The 20,157-nt window shown below is 52.5% G+C and overlaps 2 protein-coding genes across 3 annotated transcripts in view; one reads left to right on the plus strand and one right to left on the minus strand.

The window, feature by feature from the left end:
- Positions 1-17,418, plus strand: part of KCNK5 (potassium two pore domain channel subfamily K member 5) — a 39,702-nt gene extending 22,284 nt beyond the window's left edge. Inside the window, exons 1-5 of one of the 2 annotated variants that reach the window (XM_012464356.3) lie at positions 3,027-3,148; positions 10,441-10,552; positions 11,646-11,812; positions 12,057-12,225; positions 14,624-17,418. In XM_012464356.3, the coding sequence (XP_012319779.1) occupies positions 10,519-10,552; positions 11,646-11,812; positions 12,057-12,225; positions 14,624-15,495 (1,242 nt within the window). In that variant the 5' untranslated portion in view covers positions 3,027-3,148; positions 10,441-10,518 and the 3' untranslated portion in view covers positions 15,496-17,418. Of the gene's footprint in view, positions 1-3,026; positions 3,149-10,440; positions 10,553-11,645; positions 11,813-12,056; positions 12,226-14,623 lie in introns of those variants that run through there. The other variant, XM_012464355.2, reaches the window with a different exon arrangement.
- A 1,855-nt stretch (positions 17,419-19,273) lies between these two features.
- LOC105725347 (large ribosomal subunit protein eL14-like) lies at positions 19,274-19,912 on the minus strand. The gene has a single exon (XM_064360382.1). It carries the CDS (start codon positions 19,910-19,912, stop codon positions 19,274-19,276), a length of 639 nt encoding a protein of 212 aa, XP_064216452.1.
- Positions 19,913-20,157: the final 245 nt, after the last annotated feature.

The raw sequence follows: 20,157 nt of genomic DNA on the forward strand, positions 1-20,157 counted from the left end.
TGCTGGAGTCAGGATTTCGAACCCAGATGTGTCTGCTCCAAAGCTGGGCTTTTCCCCACTGCCCTCTCCCCTGTGCTGCGCACAGAGGACTCCACACTTGACATTTGCGTTGGAGAGACTGGGCAGCCCAGCTTGTGTGCCAGTGCAGACCTGGGTTGGGAGGAGGGGAAGCAGGCCAGCACGCGAGGGGCAGCTGGGCTGCCTGTGAACTCACCTCCCTCAGGTCATTGGCCTGGGATGGGTAGTTGGCGAGTCAGCAGTTCCCATGGCCGCCTTCATGGCCTGCTCCAAGGACTATCTTTAGAAACCTTGAGTGACTGGTGGCTTCCTGTGCTCCTTGGTCCCACCCTAAGGTCAGGATAAATCTGAGAGGCATCTACAGGGGAATGGGGTAGGGAGCGTAGGCACCAGCTTACCCTAAATCATACAGTCAGGTCAGATCTGTGGATGTGACCACACAGCACAGCCCGTTATCTTTGCTGCGTCACCAGTGTCCACCTGCACCTTCCCTGCTGTTCTGTTGGCGTTTCTCAGCCCAGTTCCAGGTGGGGAGTGGAGGGTGCGTTGTTCTGTGGACAGGGCCTCACCTGCTCTGTGCTCTGTCGCCAGCTTGCTGTGTGGCTTCACCATCTCTCTAGCCTCTCTGTAGATTCCTCATCTGCAGAATGGGAAAAGAATATCCATTTTGCCTGGTTTCCCTTCAGGGTCTATGTCTCAGATGAGCCTGTGGTGAAGAAGTTACGGTATGAGAGGTGCTTGATTAATGTGGGGTTTTGGTGGGGAGATGCTGACTCAGGCCCTCATTAACCGAGCCAGGGAGGAGTGAGCCAGGCCTGAGAGCACTGCAGGCTTCCCTGGAAAGAACAATGGGCCGGGGCCCAATCCAGCGGCAGAGGCTTGGATTAGAGCTCCCTAACCCCACATCAGAAGGAAGGCCTCTCCCTAGTGACCCACAGCCTTATTTTGGAATGAGGGGAGGCTGTTCTGCCCAGCTGGACAGGCTCAAGGGGTCCAAGCTGAAACTTACCTGTCCCTGCTCATACTGTTGTCTCACTAATTGGGAGACACCTCTTGGCATAGGTCAGGGCAGAGAGGTGTCAGACACCCCTGGGATCTGAACTCTGGGGGCTAAAGAAGGGGACAGAGTCACAAATCCAGGCCCCAGTGTCCCAGATAGCACAGAGACACCAGCACAGGACCATTGACCTGGGCCACAGCCACCCCGAGCAGGGCAGTGGCTGTGAATTGCAGGTAGAGAAGCTGCAGGTAGATGAAGGATGTCCTTCTTGTCATTCAAGCCTCCCTGGACACATCCCACCTTCTCAGAGAAGATGAGGTAGGGAAAGATTTTGAGAGCATGGCCTCAGAGGGTCATCAGGTACGTGTGTTTGGGAGGGAAAGGGCTCTTTCCTGCTCGCCATGGTTGTTCTCAGGCACACAGTGGTGCTGTGGGACCAGGAAGGGGCCCTTGAGGTCCCCTGCATCCGCACTCACAGGGATTTCCAGTGTCAGTCACTGGTCAGCTCAGCTCTCCAGGTGCCTGAGAACACATGCTGACATCCCATCCTGAGCCCCGGCCCCACCAGCCCTTCAACTGCTTGCCTTAGCCAAACCTGCAACCTCAGGTCAGCTCTGCCCTGGGCTTGCTCTCACAGGAGGGACGCCCAGCTGCCCCCTGCCCTGGGGGATTACCGTCCTAGCGGGAGAACAATGCGGGCAGGGTCACCTGTCTTGTTTTCTTTGTTCCTCCCAGTGAGGACAGGGCTCCCAGGCCTCTGAAAGTCGGAAGCCCAGAGGTTTCTGCTGAAAACCTGCTCCCATCTGGCAGGGGCTTGCCCTCCTGAGCGTGAGACCTAGCAGTGCTTCTGGACTCTGCAGAGGCTGCTGAGAGATGGCCCAGGAGGGCGGGGTGGGGAAACCCCAAAGGTGGACAAGAGGACAGTCGCGCCTGTGTGCATGCACAGCCCGCCCAGTGCTGACTTCGGGGCGGGGCCGCGCTCAAGCCCCTAACTAGGAGGGAGAATGGTTTGGGTCTAGGACAGTGCTTTTGAAACTTGGATCACCTGGGGGAGCTTTTAAGCATTCTGGTTCTCAGTTCAGCCCCCAGACTATTTCTATTGGCATCTCTAGGGGCAGGACCCAGGCAGGAGGATTTTTCCAAGCTCTCTCAGATGATCTGTGTGCACTCCGGGTTAAGAGGCAGTAGTATGGTGACCAGTGAGCTAAGTCCTGAGGATGGAAATAGATTTTCTTGAATGTGCTGTGGAGAAGTGGGTAGGGAAGGTATCATTTGCCCAGGCAGGGGAACTCCAATAGGCATAGTCCCACCTCCTCATTTTACAGAGAAGCGGGCAGGCAGAGCAAAGATTCTTGGAGGATCTCAAGGCAGAACTGGCAAAGCTGAGCTGAGCCTGGGTCTGTAGGCCCTGCCCTGACATCCTAGCACACCAAAGCCTCCAGCCATTGATTTGGCCCACCTGCCTTCTTCTCAAATGTGATAGATACTCCAGGTAGGTATCGGAACAAATCTGAGAAAACAGATAAGCAGCCACAAGTTAATGAAGTCCACTTTACAACAGCCCAGTTCTGGTCTGCAAGGAGATGGGTGCGGCCCTGCTGCCCCTGGTCCAGTATCTGCTCCTTCCCTGGAAGAGACAAAGCTCAGGCGAGCTGGGTTGGCTGCTGGTGCAGGAATCAGGGTGGCACCACTGGACCCTCGCCAATACCTTGCTGGTAAACTACAGCTGCCCTCCGAGCCACACCCTGGTCACCTGAGCTGGGGCGAGAGGCAGTAAAGAAAATACCAAGAATTCCTTCTCTCTGCCCTGCATACTCCTTTCTAGACAGGAAGGAAGGAAGATGGAAAAGGCCTGAGCCCTGCTCCCTCTGTCAGCTTCCACTAGGGCAGCCTCTGCATATCAGAATTACTTTTGGAGCTTTTTAAAAGCCATGCCAGGTCAACAGAATATCTGTGGCTGGGGACTAGGCATAGTATTTAACCTCCAAGGAGATTCCATTGGGCAGCCTGTGCCGAGAGCCACTGCTGATGTCTTGCTTCATTGTCAGGCTGGGTGAGGGCCGGGAGGGAGTCAGACTAGAGTTCAGAGAAGCCGCCATCTAAGAACTGGCCTCAGCCGCACCTGGAGAGGTACCGGGGGCTGCCTGGGGGGTATGGAGGGGTGGTGAGGATGGAGTGGGACCAGTGGTGGCATTTCTTTCCCTCAGCAGCCTGCTCAACTTGCTTGGTTGGTTGGGAAACTGGCCAGGGTAGCTGGGAGCCTCGGTGGGGAGCAGAGGCCAGGAGGGATGGGGCTTCTGAGGGATGGGGTGAGGCATCTTGGACTTGCCCATTTCCCCCCGCCCTGACCCCCAGCTGTCAGGTGGCCAGGGAATATCTCTGGAGCTACAGTCCCTTCCTCCACGTGGCCTAAAGGAGCTGATGGATCAGACTGAAAATCGACAGTTTTCTCTGTTAAAATGGGGAAACGGGAAGAGGTGGCAGTTGTGGGGAAGGTTAGGGACAGTGATCTCTCCCTTTCCTGTCCTCCAGGCACAGGGCTTGAAACCCCTTGTCCTTCTCTATGACTTGTCCAGGGCATGCCAGTCCCTCTGGTTCAGCTTTGCGGGTGAGCAGCTTTGCTCCTGGGTCTCATGTCTCTGCAGGGTCTTGTTCCTGACTGACACACATGTGAATCATATATTGATTGCAGGTACATTTATCTAGTGCCTACTGTGTCCCAGGTGCTTTTCGTATGTTCAGAGTAGGTGTTATTTTTCAGACAGAAACTAAGGCTGGGAGGCCAAGTTTTTTACCCAGAGACTTGCTGTCAGCCATCGAGAGATCCCTCTGATTCAAATCCAGGTTGGTTCCACCTTTTCCATGAGCACAGGTCTGTATTTGAAAGATGGCCCTGTGGCTTCCTAGGTAGAGCTTAGCCTGAGCTGCAGTGGCCTTGCTGCCAATGGGATTGATTGAGTGTCCTCAGAGAGGTGGGACTTTTCGATTCAGTAAGGAAAGTGGTCAACTGGAAGTAGATGTTCAATTCGTATTGAATATTCTGTTTCCTGCTCTCAGCACATCCACTGCCCTCGTGGAGTTTCCTGAGGGGACAGGCCTCCCTGCAGGAAGGACAGTCCCAGTCACCTGGGGGACCTCTCCCTCTCCACTCCTGACTACTCTCCCACCTTGAACCCTGTCCTCCAGGCTCTTGTCTGCCTCCCTCACCTTGCCCCTTCCCCAGCTCCTGGCCCCCTGCCCTCTCCCCCTCTGCAACCCAAGACCAGCTGGATGCTGGTGGTTTCAGCAGCCCCCGTGAGCCCTGCCGCCGCTGGGGTCTGTGCCTCTCCTTCCTGCCCTCTTGCTCTAAAGGTCTCCACCTTGTTTAACTGATGAATTTAGTTAAAAGGCAATTGCAGCACAATGTTGGAAGTGGTTGGGGATGGAGAGGCACTAGAGGACAAGTTAGTGGAGGCCAGGGTATATACCCTTATTTATTCAAATTTATTTATTCACTCATTCAACAAATATTTGTTGAACAGCTACTGTATGCCAGGCAGTGTCCTAAGTTTGGGGAATACAGCAGTGGAAAGGAAAACAAATAAAAATCCTGTCCCCATGAAGCTGACATTCTAGGGGAGTCTCTGCATGCCTGTGGATATTGCCTGGTGGGCCGTTTCACTTGTACCTAGAAGCCCGCCTGCGTGCCTTTCCCCCCATCTCTATCTAGTGCAGTGGTTAGGAGTCACCTGGGTTCTCATCCCAGCTCCGCAACGGACTAGCTCTGTGACCTTGGGCAAATGCTTCTGTTTCCTTATCTGTAAGAAAGAGTAGTAATAGTATCTACTTGAGAGGGTATTGACATTTTGTGAGATAAGTAAGTTGAAGTGCTTAGATTTAGGTGCCTATCTTCATAAGTGCTTAAATGTCAACATATTACTTATGAAATAAGGATGAATAAGCCACACTCATACCCCTTACAAGGTGGCTGGGAGGGGAGGTGAGAGGAATAAGTTTTTTCTGTACTACCAAGCACCATGCACACAAGAAGACTAGCTCTATTTTATCTTCCAGGGCCTGATTTTACCGTCCCTCCACAGGGCCAAGTGAGCTTTGACACAGTGAATTAAGAATTGATGCAGCCCGGAATGGTAAAGGAGGGTTGGCTCATGAACCACTGACAGTCTAGGAATCTAGCAAAGGCTGGAATTGACGAAGATTGTAAAGGCTGCATCCTGCACAGGAAGAAAGAATCCTGTGATCCTCCAGTGATGGTGGCTGTGGAGCTGGAGGCAGGGCCAGGAGTGGCTCTATGGGTGCCAGATAGCTGCGATCCCAACAGGCTAACATCTTGACTTTGGTTTCCCCCACCCCACCCCATAAAGGGGAAGCCCCACCTTGCCCTACCTGCCCATGTCTGAAGGTGGGCAGCATTTTCCAAAGCCCTGGGTGTGCCCACAGTCCAGAGCCCTCTCTCCAGGAAGGGGATGCCCTACCACTGCTGAGGGAAGCCTCAGATCCTTGGGGGATGAGGGGTGTCTGGGAATTCACAATACTCAGTCAGCACAGTGAGCACCTGGAAAGGTGGGGTCGGGGCAGCTGGACATCTGAAGCTCTGGGCAAGGGCACACATGGCTGTTTCCTCACTGGAGCAAAAGAATGAGGGCTGGATGAGGGCTGGATAAGGGCTGGTCAGAGTGGCTGGACTGGTTTTAGGGCACTGTTTTTTCAGCTGGTTGGAAGGGGCTGGGAGTATACACAAGCCTCTTTCCTGTGGCTTTTATGGGGACAGGGGATAGGAGAACAGCAGTTAGGACCCAGATGGACCTGGGTTCTAGTCCTGGCTCCATTGCTTTTAGCACTTTCTTAACCTCTCTAAGCCTCAAATCCTCAGTTGCAAAATGAAAAAAATTGTAGTATCTTTCCAGCAGGATTCTGTCCTCACTAAATGAGCTAAAGGCACGTAAAATGCTTAGCCCAACCCTTGGCACATAGTAAGCCCTCCGTAAATCACAGCTGCTTTATGATGATGGTGACGGAGGCAGGGAACTCTACTCCGTTCCCAAACAAGAGCTGGACCTGAGCTGTGTGCAGGCTCCCGTTTTCCCATCACTCTCCAGGCTTGTATGGAAAATGAAAATATTGTCTCGTGTGAATTTGGGAGCCAAGTTAAAGAATCCAGCCAGTGAACAGGGGCGGCCTCCTCCTGCGAAAGCTGTTTCCCTAACCCCGGGGACGGGACGCCTTGTCTAACAGGGTGTTTACCTGGCTCTCCCATGTCCCACCCCCTAACCCAGTGATGGCCTCAGTCCTGGGTCAGCTTTTCTGTTCTGGGAGATCGATTAAAGCTTCCTCTTCTTCCTGCATAATCCCAACCGTGATCAGTGAGGAGGCCACAGATACATACAGTGGGAATAGGGGGCCAGCACCCCAAATTCACATCTAGACCTCAGCCCCCTGAACCCAGCCTTCCTCCTCTGCCAAATGATGCCTGGCAGAATGACAGGAAGAGCTAGCTAGGTAAGGTGTGTAAAAGCCCCAGCGAGGGGTGTTTGGCATACAGCAGCACATACCGCTTCTCTCTACCAGCACTTGGGTGGAGCCGAGCTGATTCCCAGGCCACCTGCTTGGGAACCACCGTGGAAAAAGCAACACAAGGGACACTGGGGGAGCCCAGGGGCAGGCAGACCCAGGCAGAGGGAGGCGGGGAGGCTTGAAGTTGCAGACTGGAAACCAGACACTCCACAACCTAGCCCGGTTCTGCCAGGTAACCAACATCTCTCCACCCAGTGGGTATAATTGCCACCACTGGGCCTTTGCAAGGAATGAGTAGTGCTTGCAGCCCCGGGGAGTTGGGGGCTCTCTCCAGCATCTCCTTTGCCTGCCCCTTGCTGGGCAACCACAGAGTGATACTGGAGGTCATGCAGAAAGCACAAGATGCTGTGGCTGCCTGATAAGCCAGGGATTGAGGCTGCAAGCTGGTGCCCAAAGGGCACACCGTCAGTAGAGCGAAGGGTAGAAAGCCCAGCTCTTTCAGTAGGGTGAAGGGTAGAAAGCCCAGCTTTTCAGTAGGGTGAAGGGTAGAAAGCCCAGCTCTTTCACCTATCCCTGCTCCTAACCTTTATGCCTTCTTCAGCCACCCTGTTTTGCCAGTTCTTTTGTTTGATGTCTCCTTAGCACTTAATAAACGATTCCCAAATCATAGGTTACTTTTGGCAAGCTAGTATTTCCCAGGGGGAGCAGTGCTGGCCTTGTGGGTGGGGTTGTCCTGTGAATTGCAGGGCATTTAGCATCTCTGGTCCCCTGCCTACTCAATGCCAGAGCATCTCCCATCACCCATTAGAACAGACATGTGAGGAGGGCAGGGATTCTGTCCATTCACTGCAGTATCCTCACTGCCTAGAACAATGCCTGGCACATGGAACATTCCTCCTTAGAAAGCATTTCTTGACACTTCCAAAAGGCACTACCATCCCAGTGGAAGAACCGATGTTCCAGACATACCTTCAACAACACCCTTGATGGATACTGGCTACCCATGATCTAAATACTTTGCATTATCAGAAACTGATTACTACAAGGAGTAGCGCTTCATAGACTCATTATCCAAAAAAGCCACGCTATCTCCCCTTTGACTTTGGCCTGTTGGTTGGTATATCACGTGAAGTCTGATACCCCAATTGAAACAAGGTGCCCCATACATGGCCTGACCCTGCAAGGAGCAGTGGGCTTGTTACCTCCCAGCTGTGGAGAGACCTGGAGTTGACATAGCCTGATATTTCATGTACTTTTCTTGTGACAGCCACCCTAGTGTTTGTCGATTCATGGTCAGCTAACATCCAGGGACTTTTCCCTTCAGTCCTCTACCAGACTTTTCCAATCCGAAATATAAGACTTAAAAATATAAGTGGATACTTAGATGTTGTTGATTTGGGCCCCTATATCCAGCCAGATGATTTTGAATCTTGATACCGCCATTGCCGTGTGTTAGTTATCTTCCCATCCCATCCTTATCCCCAATTTTGCATCCACTACACATTATATTGGTAAGCCATGTCTGTCCTCACAGTGCTGTGGTTTAAAATATTGAAGAAAGCCAGGCCTTAAGCATGATGGTGGAGACTCAGTCTGGGTTGATAATGATCAACACCTCCTGGGGTTGTTTGTCCGCCTTTGAATGGACCCAATTAATCCTGGCTCCACTGACATTTCTGTGTCTTGTCCACATGAATTTATTTAAGCCCATCTGTTAGCTGCCTCGCTGATATCTAGATGGACTGCATTCCACAGAACTTCAAGGCTTTACAACCTCTTTGAAAAGGAGATGCACTTAGCTGAGCATGACTTGGTCTGGGTGAATCTGTTCTAGTTTCTAGTGCCCACCACTTCCTCTTCTGCATGTTCCAAACATTCTCTTCTCCCCATTTTGAAGTTTGCAAGAGTTCAGGTTTGTTTTCTGAGTTTCTAGAATCCACCCTTTTCCTTTTTGTGAAAAATAGGAACAGCTTGTCTTCTGACATCTTTCCTGTTCCCCACGATTCCATGGGGATGACCAGAGGTGGTGCTGCAGCGTCACCTCTGGTCAGTGATTCAATGATCATTCCAAGATGTTTTTGTATGTTCTGATATACTATTTTCTTGTAGGCCAGTTCAGTTGAAGATCGATATCTGAGATAACAAAGGTAGATGCCAAAGGAGAGCTGAGTGGGTCTGCTTTCTCTGCCATCTGTTTAACATAACATGGCCCTGGAACTTCCTCATTCCCTTGCTCCAAACAGATTTGATGTTTTCAGAAACCCAATTGGATGGTCCTTAGTATTTGTTTTAGCTCTCCTGTCGGTCTGTTAGTATCTAAATGTCCTTTAGCCGTTTCACATTGAAATGGTCTGGCCAGCTAGACAGAGAGCTCTCTGAGGGCAGGGGCTGCCTTGGCCAGAGTTTGATGCAATGGTCCCCACTTTCCACTTGGATGCTGCACAGCCTTCGCAGCCTCTGGGGAGATGCTCTGGAAATGCTGGAGGAGGCAGGGCAGCAAGCAGTGTGCTTTGATGGTCTGACAGACAAGCGTGCCGTCATGGAAAATTCTTTGCAGAATGTGCAGATCCATTTACACAGGCCTGCTTCTGCTTCTGCAAACTGCACATTCCTTCAGAACAATCCACCCATGCCCTTTTCTTCCCACCAAACCTCAGTCATGCCTTGGGTAGGTTAGAAACAAGGTTTTTCTGTCTCCCTCTGTTTCCATCTCTAGCTCTTCTGTCTCTTCTCTCTCACTCCTTGTCTTGGTTTTTATAGGGAATTTGGCTGAATGCCTAGATTCTGGTCTGGATGGCCCACCCATCTTCAGGCCCTCCTTGGGGACAGGACTTGAATCCCAGATTTAGAGCCCTTTTTATGAGGCTTCTGGAGTCCAGGCCTTGCCAGCTGATAGAGCCCCACGGATAGGTTGGGGCTGGTGGAGATGGGCAGAGTTAGGGCCTAGTCAGATGGAAACAGGTTTGCAGTTGTCAGTATTGCAGGAGTAGATAAGTTCCCCACACCCACCCCACCCCCTGCTGTCCCCTGCAGTCTTCAGGGGGACGTCCCATCCCCAGGTGGCCTCTCACCTGCTATCCACAGTTACTGGAAGCTCTTTGGGGATCGATAGCACAGTTATGAGTCACCCTGAAATGTATTCACCTTCTGATCTGTCCCTTCCCAGACAGTTGCTCAGCCTAAAGCAGAGAGAGAAAGGGCTACAGGGAGGGAGGGAAGTGAGAGCCTGTAGAGGAGAGAGTAGATTAGAGTCCTAGGCTGGGGGAAAGAAGGACCTGCTGATTCGCATGCCCTCAGAGGACAAGTCAACAGGGCACTGAGCTGACCTCAGCAGGTATCCTACAGTGGGCTGAAGGGTGTATGGGGGCCCCTTCCCAGCCAACCCTGAACAAGGACCTGGTCTCTGCAGGTAGAACACCCACCATGGAGGACTGGGTGGGGCACAGGGGACCTCCTGTGTGTGTTTGCCTTTGTGCTTTTTTTGAGAGGCAGAATAATCTAGTGCAGTGGTTCTCAAAGTGTGGTCCCTGTCCATGGCATCACCTGGGAATGTGTTTAGAAATGCTCTTTTTAGACCTCCTAAATCAGAAACTCAGGGTAGTAGGGCCCAGCAGTCTGTTGAACAAGATTTCCAGGTGATTCTGGTACATGCTAGTAAGTTAGAGAAGCATTGACACAGTGAAAGAATGAACTTTGGAGCCAGATTGCCTGGGTTCATATCTTTACCCTGGGCAAAACAGGTAACCTCTCTGATCCTCTATACAATGTTTCATCTGTAACATGGAGACACTGCCACCTTGTTATAGGATGATTAAATGAGAATGTTTACAAAGAGTGTAGTGCAGTTCTGTCATTCGGCATCTGTTAAGTGTGGCCTCAGCTCTGACCTTTACTGTTTCTCATTTTAGGTGGTATCTGATGCTGCAGGACAGGGTGTGGCCATAACAGGGAACCAGACCTTCAACAATTGGAACTGGCCCAATGCAATGATTTTTGCAGCAACTGTCATCACCACCATTGGTAAGTCTGGGACCTGTAGGACACCCACATCCATGCCCTAGCTCCTCAGAACCTTTCTAGAAACCCAGCTCTGGTCACTCAGTCTTGTTGGGGGTATAATCAGGCCAGTTGCAGGCTATCCTTTTGATACTTTCTTAGGCATTTAGTAAGTCCTTGATAGCTGATCATGCATGGGAAGGTTTCCATGAGTCTCAACCTGGGCCCTTTGAGCAGAAACAATGATACAGCCTCATTGCCAGAGCCATGCAAGAGATTAAGCAGGTTGCTCATTGCACAAACCCAGATCATGACTACTTACCAAGCTGGGTGTCCAACCAGTCCAGAAGTTTGGCTCAAAACACAGCTTGTGTTTCACCATTCTGTGGGTTGACTGGGTTCAGCTGGCCGGTTCTTGCTTGGGCTCCCCATTGCAGTGGCCGTCAAACAATGGCTCGGCTGGAGTCTTCTTCTGAAAGCCCAACTCATCTGATGGCCCAGATGGCTCCTCCCATCACAGGTTTGACAGTTGATGCTGGCTGTTGGCTGGGAGCTCAGCTGGGGATGAAAATACAAGGCCTCCGCATTTGTTTGGGAGTCAAGGCAAAAAGCAGCAGGGTTCTTAGACCTCACCTGTCCAGTGTCACTTCTGCTGCCTAGACTAATTCTATAGCCAAGTAAGCCACTAAAGCCCAGATTCCAAGGGAAGAGGATTAGACAACACCTTGATGTGAGCAGTTGCATAAGAAGGGAGGGAATTGAGGATGGCTATCTTTGGAGACCATCTACCACAGTGCTTCTGGGGAATCTACACAAAGACCGTGTCTTGTAACTTGCACAGTTGTACCATGTGGACTAGTGGAAGACCTGTTGACCAGGTTTAGTCTCTGCCTTCAGGGAGCTCCTCGTTTCATGGAGGAGATATGGCCCATGTCATCATAATTGCTTTATCAATGATCATGATCAGAGTATGATCAAGGGAAATGTTATTACTTAAGTACTGATAATAGATTAGTATCAATTTATCTTAGAGAATGGGCTGTGTGTGTGTTGGAAGCCAGGCCCCCTCTGGTTCGACCACCCCTCCTGTTCTCGGTCTCACTCTCTCCTTCCTCAGGATACGGCAATGTGGCTCCTAAGACCCCCGCCGGTCGCCTCTTCTGCGTCTTCTATGGTCTCTTCGGGGTACCACTCTGCCTAACATGGATCAGTGCTCTGGGCAAGTTCTTCGGGGGACGCGCCAAGAGACTAGGGCAGTTCCTTACCAAGAGAGGTGTGAGTCTGGTACGTCCCCTACCCTGGATGCTAGCAGAGATGGGGGAACCATCACAGGTGAGGGGAGGACAGGAAGGCTCCAAGAATTGGACCAGGGGTGTAAGAGGGCAGTTTCAGCGCTCCTTGCCCTCCTGGGTCAGGCTGGGTACCCAGCTAGCCTCTCCTCTAGCTGCCTCCCCAGCCCTCTGGGTGCCTTGACTGGGTTTCCAAGTCTCTCCACTGTTGTCTGACTTGACCTCCTGCTCCCCATCAGCGGAAGGCGCAGATCACGTGCACAGTCATCTTCATCGTGTGGGGCGTCCTAGTCCACCTGGTGATCCCACCCTTCGTGTTCATGGTGACTGAGGGGTGGAACTACATCGAGGGCCTCTACTACTCCTTCATCACCATCTCCACCATTGGCTTCGGTGACTTTGTGGCCGGTGAGTCCCCACCTCTGCCTCCTACCTCTTTTTCTGCTTCTTTGGTTTCAGCGCAGCAGACCTATGTTGGGGAGGCCCCTGGTAGGGTTCCGTGTTGTGGGCACTTCTCTTACCCAGTGGGATTCTCAACCCACTCTGCCAGTTGCAAGAGGAAGCCAAGACATGGAATAATGGCCGAAGACTCTTCTCTCTGTTCCCTTTCTCTTCTCAGACATGGCTTTCTTCCTCCTCCTTTCCTTTCTGCTCAGTCTCTGATCTCCTATCTGTTCTCCCCTGACTCCTGAGCTTGGCTTCATGGGGGGCTTGCAAGTAGGGCCTTCTGCCTACGGGTTGGTGCTTGTTACCCAGGGAACCCCTGAGCCCACCAGTGCCCCCTCCATGCCCTCAGCAGCTTTTTGTCTTTCACAAGAGCAGAGGGAGCTTGTCCTGGAGGCATGGCTGAGAGGCCTGGGGCCTTGCTCCTGTTATAGGCAGATTAAAGACAAGGGAGCCCTTCTCCCCAGCTGCCCTTCCCCACCCCTCAGCCCTGACACTCTTCCCCTGCTTAACCCAGGGAAGCAGTGAGGTTCTTTGGCACCTTTGTCTGAAGGCCTGTTACCAGCTGGCCCCATCCATGTGTGTACTTGCTTGTGCTTGTGGCCTGCACAGCATCTTGGTTCTTAATCTTCTTGATACCCTGTTTGACCCTGTTGACCCAGCACCCCAGTGACCTCAACTTCTGCTCCAGAGGCCTCAGTTCTCTACCCCCTCCCTTTTGCCCAGAGGGCTGTGGGAGGCCACTAGCCTTGTGCTTGATTTGATATATGTGGCATCTGGGAGCGGCTGGCTGAGTTGGGGGAGGAACAGGAAAGAGAGGCATGAACACTCCCCCGACCCTGGCCAATCTGGGCCCGCTGTCCTGGATGGTACATATGGGCAAGGCACAACCCTGCCATTGCCCAGCCTTCGAGGCCCAGAGCAGATTAAGGAGATGCCTCTGGTATTAGGGAAGTACAGATATACATTTAGCCATACTTTCTCAACCCCAGCAAGACACCAACCCCCTGCCTCAGCTTCCTCATCTGTAAAATTAGTAAAAATAATAATCACTATTCACGAGTGCTGAGGGTATGGCCTGTCTATATCAGTGTGTGCCCTCATTACTGTCATCATCAAACTCTGCTTTTGATGGACAGACTTGAGCAGGATTCACAGGACCACTCAGGGCACCTGCTATCTGAGCCTGGTCAGGGGAGGAGAGACAGCACCTGGAGGAACCTCTAGTCTGATGAGAAAGGTAGCCCCTTTCCTCCAGGTCCCTTCTGTAAGTTGCCCCTGTCTAGTCGAGGGGGCAAATGGAATACAGGTCACCATGCCTGTACGTGTAGTCATGTAAGATATTTCAAATAATCCTGGGGTTTAGGAGAACCATCAGAGCTGTAGAGGATAATCCAAGAGGGCTCCCTGCAGCAGGAGAGGGTTGTAGAGCAGACGGCCCTCCTCCAGGTCAGGGGAGAGCTGATCTGAGTCAGCCAGGAAGAGGAAGTCAGGGAGGCAAAGCAGACCTTCAAGGAAAATAAAAATGGTTCCCAGTATTTCCTGCCAGGGTCGATGCTTCCTGGGTCATCTCGACCTAACCACCAGCCTCGTTTGTAATCCACCAGTGTGAGTCTTGCTCCAGCTTGGAGGATGCTGGCGGCTCCCTTGTATAATATCCATCTGTTCAGTTTTTAACTGAATTGTACCATATATACAGAACAGCTGGGGATGGTAGAAGAATCAACAGAAAGGCAAATACTCATGAACTATTTCTTGACCCACATGTTGGTTACATTGCCATTGCCAGTACCCCAAAGTCCCTTTAGCTTCCTTCAAGGAGTCACTATCTTGACTTTTTTTTTTTTTTTTTGAAATGGAATCTTTCTCTCTGCTGCCCAGGCTGGAGTGCGGTGGCATGATCTCGGCTCACTGCAACCTTTGTCTCCTGGGTTCAAGTGATTCTCCTGCCTCAGCCTCCTGAGTAGCTGGGATTACAGGTGCCCACTACCATGCCCGGCTAATTTTTGTATTGTTAGTGGAGATGGGGTTTCACCATGTTGGTCAGGCTGGTCTCAAACTCCTCACCTCAGGTGATCCACCCGCCTCAACCTCCCAAAGTGCTGGAATTACAGGTGTGAGCCACCGCGCCTGGCCTGTCTGAGACTGAGACTCAGAGATAGGCTGGAGACTGGGATGGGATCGTGAATGACGGCGGGCCCAAGCCCTGTGGAAAGATGGGATATAGTCCAGGGTCTAGAACAGACCCCTTTCTATCCCACTGTACCCCACTCATGTGCTCTGGCCTGACCCCTGCTAGATCACACACCATTGGCCAGGCTCTGCTAACTCTTCCTGACCTCTGGACTTCCTGTCCACTCAGGTGTGAACCCCAGCGCCAACTACCATGCCCTGTACCGCTACTTCGTGGAGCTCTGGATCTACCTGGGGCTGGCCTGGCTGTCCCTTTTTGTCAACTGGAAGGTGAGCATGTTTGTGGAAGTCCACAAAGCCATTAAGAAGCGGCGGCGGCGACGGAAGGAGTCCTTCGAGAGCTCCCCGCACTCCCGGACGGCCCTGCAGGTGAAGGGGAGTGCAGCCTCCAAGGACGTGAACATCTTCAGCTTTCTTTCCAAGAAGGAAGAGACCTACAATGATCTCATCAAGCAGATTGGGAAGAAGGCCATGAAGACAAGCGGGGGTGGGGAGAGGGGCCCGGGCCCGGGCCCAGGGCTGGGGCCTCAAGGTGGTGGGCTGCCAGCACTGCCCCCTTCCCTGGTGCCCCTGGTGGTCTACTCCAAGAACCGGGTGCCCAGCTTGGAAGAGGTGTCACAGACATTGAGGAGCAAAGGCCATGTATCAAGGCCCCCAGGTGAGGAGGCGGTGACACGGGCCCCTGAGGACAGCTCCCCTGCCCCCGAGGTGTTCATGAACCAGCTGGACCGCATCAGCGAGGAATGTGAGCCATGGGACGTCCAGGACTACCACCCACTCATCTTCCAGGACACCAGCATCACCTTTGTGAATGAGGAGGCTGGCCTTTTGGATGAGGAGACCTCCAAGTCCTCACTAGAGGACAACTTGGCAGGGGAGGAGAGCCCCCAGGAGGGGGCCGAAGCCAAGGCAACCCTGAACATGGGCGAGATCCCCTCCTCCGATGAGTCCACCTTCACCAGCACCGAGTCAGAGCTCTCCGTGCCTTACGAACAGCTGATGAATGAGTACAACAAGGCTAACAGCCCCAAGGGCACGTGAGGCGGGGCCGGCTCCCCACCCCACCTTTCACGGCCTCTTGCCCCCTCACCCTGGGGTGGCCCGAAATGGCCAGGACCCCTGGCCTCTGGTGGGGGACAGCCTTGGAACTGGGAGAGACGGCCAGGGGCCTTCCTTACCTTCCATCATCCCCAGTTAGATGCAGACCCAGGACGGGGCCTCTGTTCTCCAGCTGAACCATACCCTGGCTGTGGGGGCATCTGTCCTGAGCTTAACTGGTGTATCTCACAATGTGAAGACATGCAGGCTGGCCAGACAGGTGGGCAGCACTGACCCTGAGGAGGCCTTGCTTGCAGGGTCTTTGCCCTGGCATTTGGTGGTCACACAGTTCTCTAGGACCCAGGGCCTCAGCTGTTTAAGTTTACCAGTATTACTGAGCTCAGCATTTGGAGAGGGAGCTCTGAAGTGTCTGGGGAGGTACCACTGTGCGTGGGGTCAGGCATTTCCGTACGTACGTCAGCAGGCGCAGGGCCCGTCCCCATCCCAGCTGTGGGCCTGCTGGTCGGGTCGGGCACCTACTACAAACCGCAGTGGGGGTGGAGGCTGCTGGAGGTGAGAGTAAGATGAGGGCAGGGGCTCCAACAGTCCTGACTCAGGGCCTGGAAACAAGTCCCACGTGGGCCCAGGCCGGAGGTCCCCATCCTCCTCATCCTCCTTGTTGGTCCACTCAGGCCCAGCCCAGAGCGCTGTTCCCTGTTTCAGACCAAGCAATGGCAGACACAGGCTTTCTGTGGGCCTGTGCTAGGAGGGAGGGAGAATGGCAGGCATGAGTTACTGGAAGCCAGGACTGCTGGGGTTGCTGGCCAGGGAGCTGCAAGAGTGATGCTCAGCTCTGGCTCATTCTGCCTTACCCTTCCTGCCTGCTGGAGAACTGCACACCCCACCCCCTGGCCCGAGGACCTGCACTCCCCACCCCGCTGTCTTCTCCTTCCCTGTGCCCAGAACAAGGACCTCACCGCCCACCTTCCCCTCCCACCAGCCCACTTGGGCCAGGCAGGGTGAGGCCAGATTGCTCTTGGCCCACAAATGGGCAGTGGTCAAATATGTGAATCAAGCTCCTCTCTGCAGCTACTGTTTGATGTGCATGTGTGTATGTGCAGTGCGTGTGTGTGCACGCACACATGTGTACCCGTGTGTGTTTAAGAAAGGAAAGGATTTGGGCTGGGGAGCGAAAGATAATGTGAAACTGTTCGTGGACTCTCTGGTGAGGGGTGGGCAGAACTCGCTGCTACTGGAGTTCTTGGGTTCTCCGTGATGTTCACCCTGGGGCTGGCCCACTGCGTCCTGAATGTTTTTGTTATTCTTTATTTTTCTATTTTATTTTTTTTAACAAACTGCTGTTTTTATATACCTGGAATTTGTTGTTGGCTTCAGAGCCAGTGGTTAAAGAGCAGGGTCCCAAGGACTGGAAGGTCCGGTGTCTGCCCTTCTGCCCCACAACTCAGTTGGGCCTTGCTCGGTGACCTCAGCCAAGGCCATGATGTCGAGGGCCATGTCCCCAAGCAGAAGTGGAGAAGGGGACACTGAGGTGAGCAAAGGTGGGAGGGGCATCCACTGCAGGCTACTGGATGCTGGGCAGGAGGCAAGTCATCAGACCCTCCCAGCCCCCTTCACTCTGTGCCCTCTGCCCCTCTACTATGGGGCAGTGGGGCCAGCGCCCACCTCCCCAACATGTGAAGACAGTGATGAGCACATGCCCACGCCCCCACTCCTCCTTTAGCCGTTTGTTGAGGCTGCCGCCCGGCAGGGACATAAAAAGGAACAGCCTCGTATTTTTCTGTGAAATGTTTTAATGAACTCATGTTGTTGCTGGTTGTCCTGGCATCGCACACACTGTATGTACATACTGGCAATGATGTCAAATGTAATTTATTTTAACATTTTTACAATAAAACATGAGGCGGACAGGACAGCTTGGTGTGTGCTGTGTGTGGGGCAGGGCAGAGAGGGGTTGGCTTATGGCCTCTGAGCAGCAGGGGACCCTGGGAGCATCCACAGAGAGTAGGGAGGACTAAGGATTGGATGGTCTGGAGGGGAGGAAAAAACAAAAAGGGATGAAGAGAGCAGGGAGAGGCAGACCTCTGGGGGGAGGTAAGGATGCGGGAGGAACATTGCAGTGGAGGTTTGAGATCAGGAGGGAGTCGAAGGAGCAAGGGGAGAGGCAGGGTGATCATGGCAAATGGGTGTCACTCACCACTTTGTCAGGCACTAAATGCTTGCACTGGATGATATGTGAATAGACTCATTTGACCTGGCAACAGCCCTATGAGGCGGGCAGTACATCTCTATTTTATAGATGAGGAAACAGGCACAGAGAGATTGCCTTGCGCAAAATCTCAGTAAAAATAGGAAGCCTAGATTCAAACCCAGGCAGCCCAGCTCCTGTCTGTTCCCTCTACCACCGTGATGAGATGGAAAACACCGCCTGTGGTTTTCTGGCACACCCACCATCTCTGGAAAGGACTCCTGTCTCCAGGTAGGTGACCAGAGAACTTTGGCAAAGCTCAGGCCTTCTGAACTCAAGGGATGGGCAGGAGATGTAGAGGCTGGGCGTAGGCACAGTGGACTGGAAAGAATGTGAAGGAAGAATGGTGCCATGCTCAGCTGGGCGTCTGTCTCCATCTATATAAAGGGAGGCTTTGTCAGGTTTCAACTGTCTGGGGACTGGCCCCTTCTATGACCATTTTCATGAGGGCATGGATGTATGGATGTGTTTACAAAGGATTATATGTATTTACCAGCCAATTATGTAACGATACCATCCCTCCCTCTCTGCCAACATCACATTTCCTCCCTCTTGCTGTCTCTCTGCTCCCCCCCACCACCCTTCTCCCGCCCCCACTGCACACAGGTCCAAAGTTCTCTGGTTTGGCTTTAACCACATTCATCCTCAAGGCAATCACAGTTCCTTAACCCTGTAAGCCCCACCTTTATTCAGCACTTGGCCTGTTCACAAAGCCCCTTGACAAACAGCCCAGGTTATTTGGCCCATCTACAGTAGAGACCAGAGCTTGGGCACCCACTCTCTGTGCGTCTCCTCATCTATAAGGGCACCCAGCTGGACTGAGGCAGTTTTGCAGAACTGTGCTCACAGATGATAAAGCACAAACCGAAGATTGGGTGGAGGTGCAGCCTTGGGTCACTGTGGCCAGGGTTAGTCAGGAGCTTGCTGAGTATGAGGGAGGAGGTGGGGAAGGTGGGGCAGCAGCTAGTGCAAAGGGTGGGGCCCAGGATGCCCCAAGTTCCCAAAGGGTCATGAACAGGGGAAGGGTACCATGTGAGGGCATGGGGAACATCCCATCACAATCTGGGGAGCTGTAGAGTGGATGGGACTGGGGACGGTGGAGGTGGCTGGCAAGTATGTCCCAGGTAGGTGGGAAGTCACTGGAGGTGACACTGGCAGGAAAATCCTGTTAAAGTCATTGATGTATTTTTTTTTTTTTTTTTGGATACCGAGTCTCACTCTGTCACCCAGGCTAAAGTGCAGTGGCATGATCTCAGCTCACTGCACTGCAGCCTCTGCCTCCCGGGTTCAAGTGATTCTCACGCCTCAGCTTCCCAGTAGCTGGGACTACAGGTGTGAGCCACCACACTTGGCTAATTTTTGTTTTTTGTTTTTTTTGATTCTTTAATGTTTATTATAATCCTACTATCAGTCTGCCTCCTAAACCTAGCCTCAACAACAGGCTTTAAATCCAAAGACTTAAATAGATTTGCCAACAAGTCAAAAAGAACCTTTATTATTTTTTATAACTGCCTCTTATGCTTTCTTGCCAGATGCCTTTGGAGAAGGTGCTTTCTGGGGTGGAGCTTTTTGACCCTTCTGAGCTTCTGGAGCAGGCGCTGCCTTCTGGCCTGTGGCTTTCCGGGCAGGAGCTTTCTGGGCTGGAGCCTCCTTGCCCGCAGCAGTCATCTTTTTTGCTGGAACTCTAGCAGCAGCTGCAGCTGCAGCACCATTAGTAGCAGGTGGTTTTTTGGAAGAAGCTTTCAGGAGAGCTGCCTTTTGAAGCTTCTTAACTTCATTCTTGATTATTCTGTTCCTCATTTTCTTTGCCTTCGTAACATTAAAACGATCACAATCTGTCACGTTGGCTTTCCTTTCTCTGGCTTCAATCTCCTTGGCCCATCGTGTGGCTGTCCATTTTGTATTGATGTCTGCCTTCTGCCAGTCTTGTCGGACATACCTCTGGTGGGCACTGTGTGGAAACTTGAGGATGAAATCAGTGAGCTGCATGCATTTGAAAGGCATGGCCCATCTCCTCGCTTGAGTGCAAGGCCCATCAACCAAAGCCCTGTTCTGATCAGTAACATCTACAATCGCTACCAACTTTCTTGCATGAGGTCCAAAGGAGATGTAGGCCACCTGGCCAACCTCCATGAAGCACCTGAATACCACCATGTTGGCGGCGTTAGGCGAGAAGGCAATTTTTGCATTTTTTATAGAGACAGGGTTTCACCATGTTGGCCAGGCTGGTCTCGAACACCTGACCTCGGGTGATCCGCTCACCTTGGCCTCCCAAAGTGCTGGGATTACAGGTGTGAGCCACAGCGTCCAGCCATCATTGATGTATTTCTAATGCAGGGCAGAGATAATTGGATAGGTGAGGCCTGCTGATGCACTGGAGTCCTCGTGGAGGCAGCTCT

This window comes from Aotus nancymaae, unplaced genomic scaffold (assembly GCF_030222135.1).
Source record: "Aotus nancymaae isolate 86718 unplaced genomic scaffold, 86718_ANA_hifiasm-v0.15.2.pri h1tg000040l, whole genome shotgun sequence".
In the NCBI taxonomy this organism is placed as follows: Eukaryota; Metazoa; Chordata; class Mammalia; order Primates; family Aotidae; genus Aotus; species Aotus nancymaae.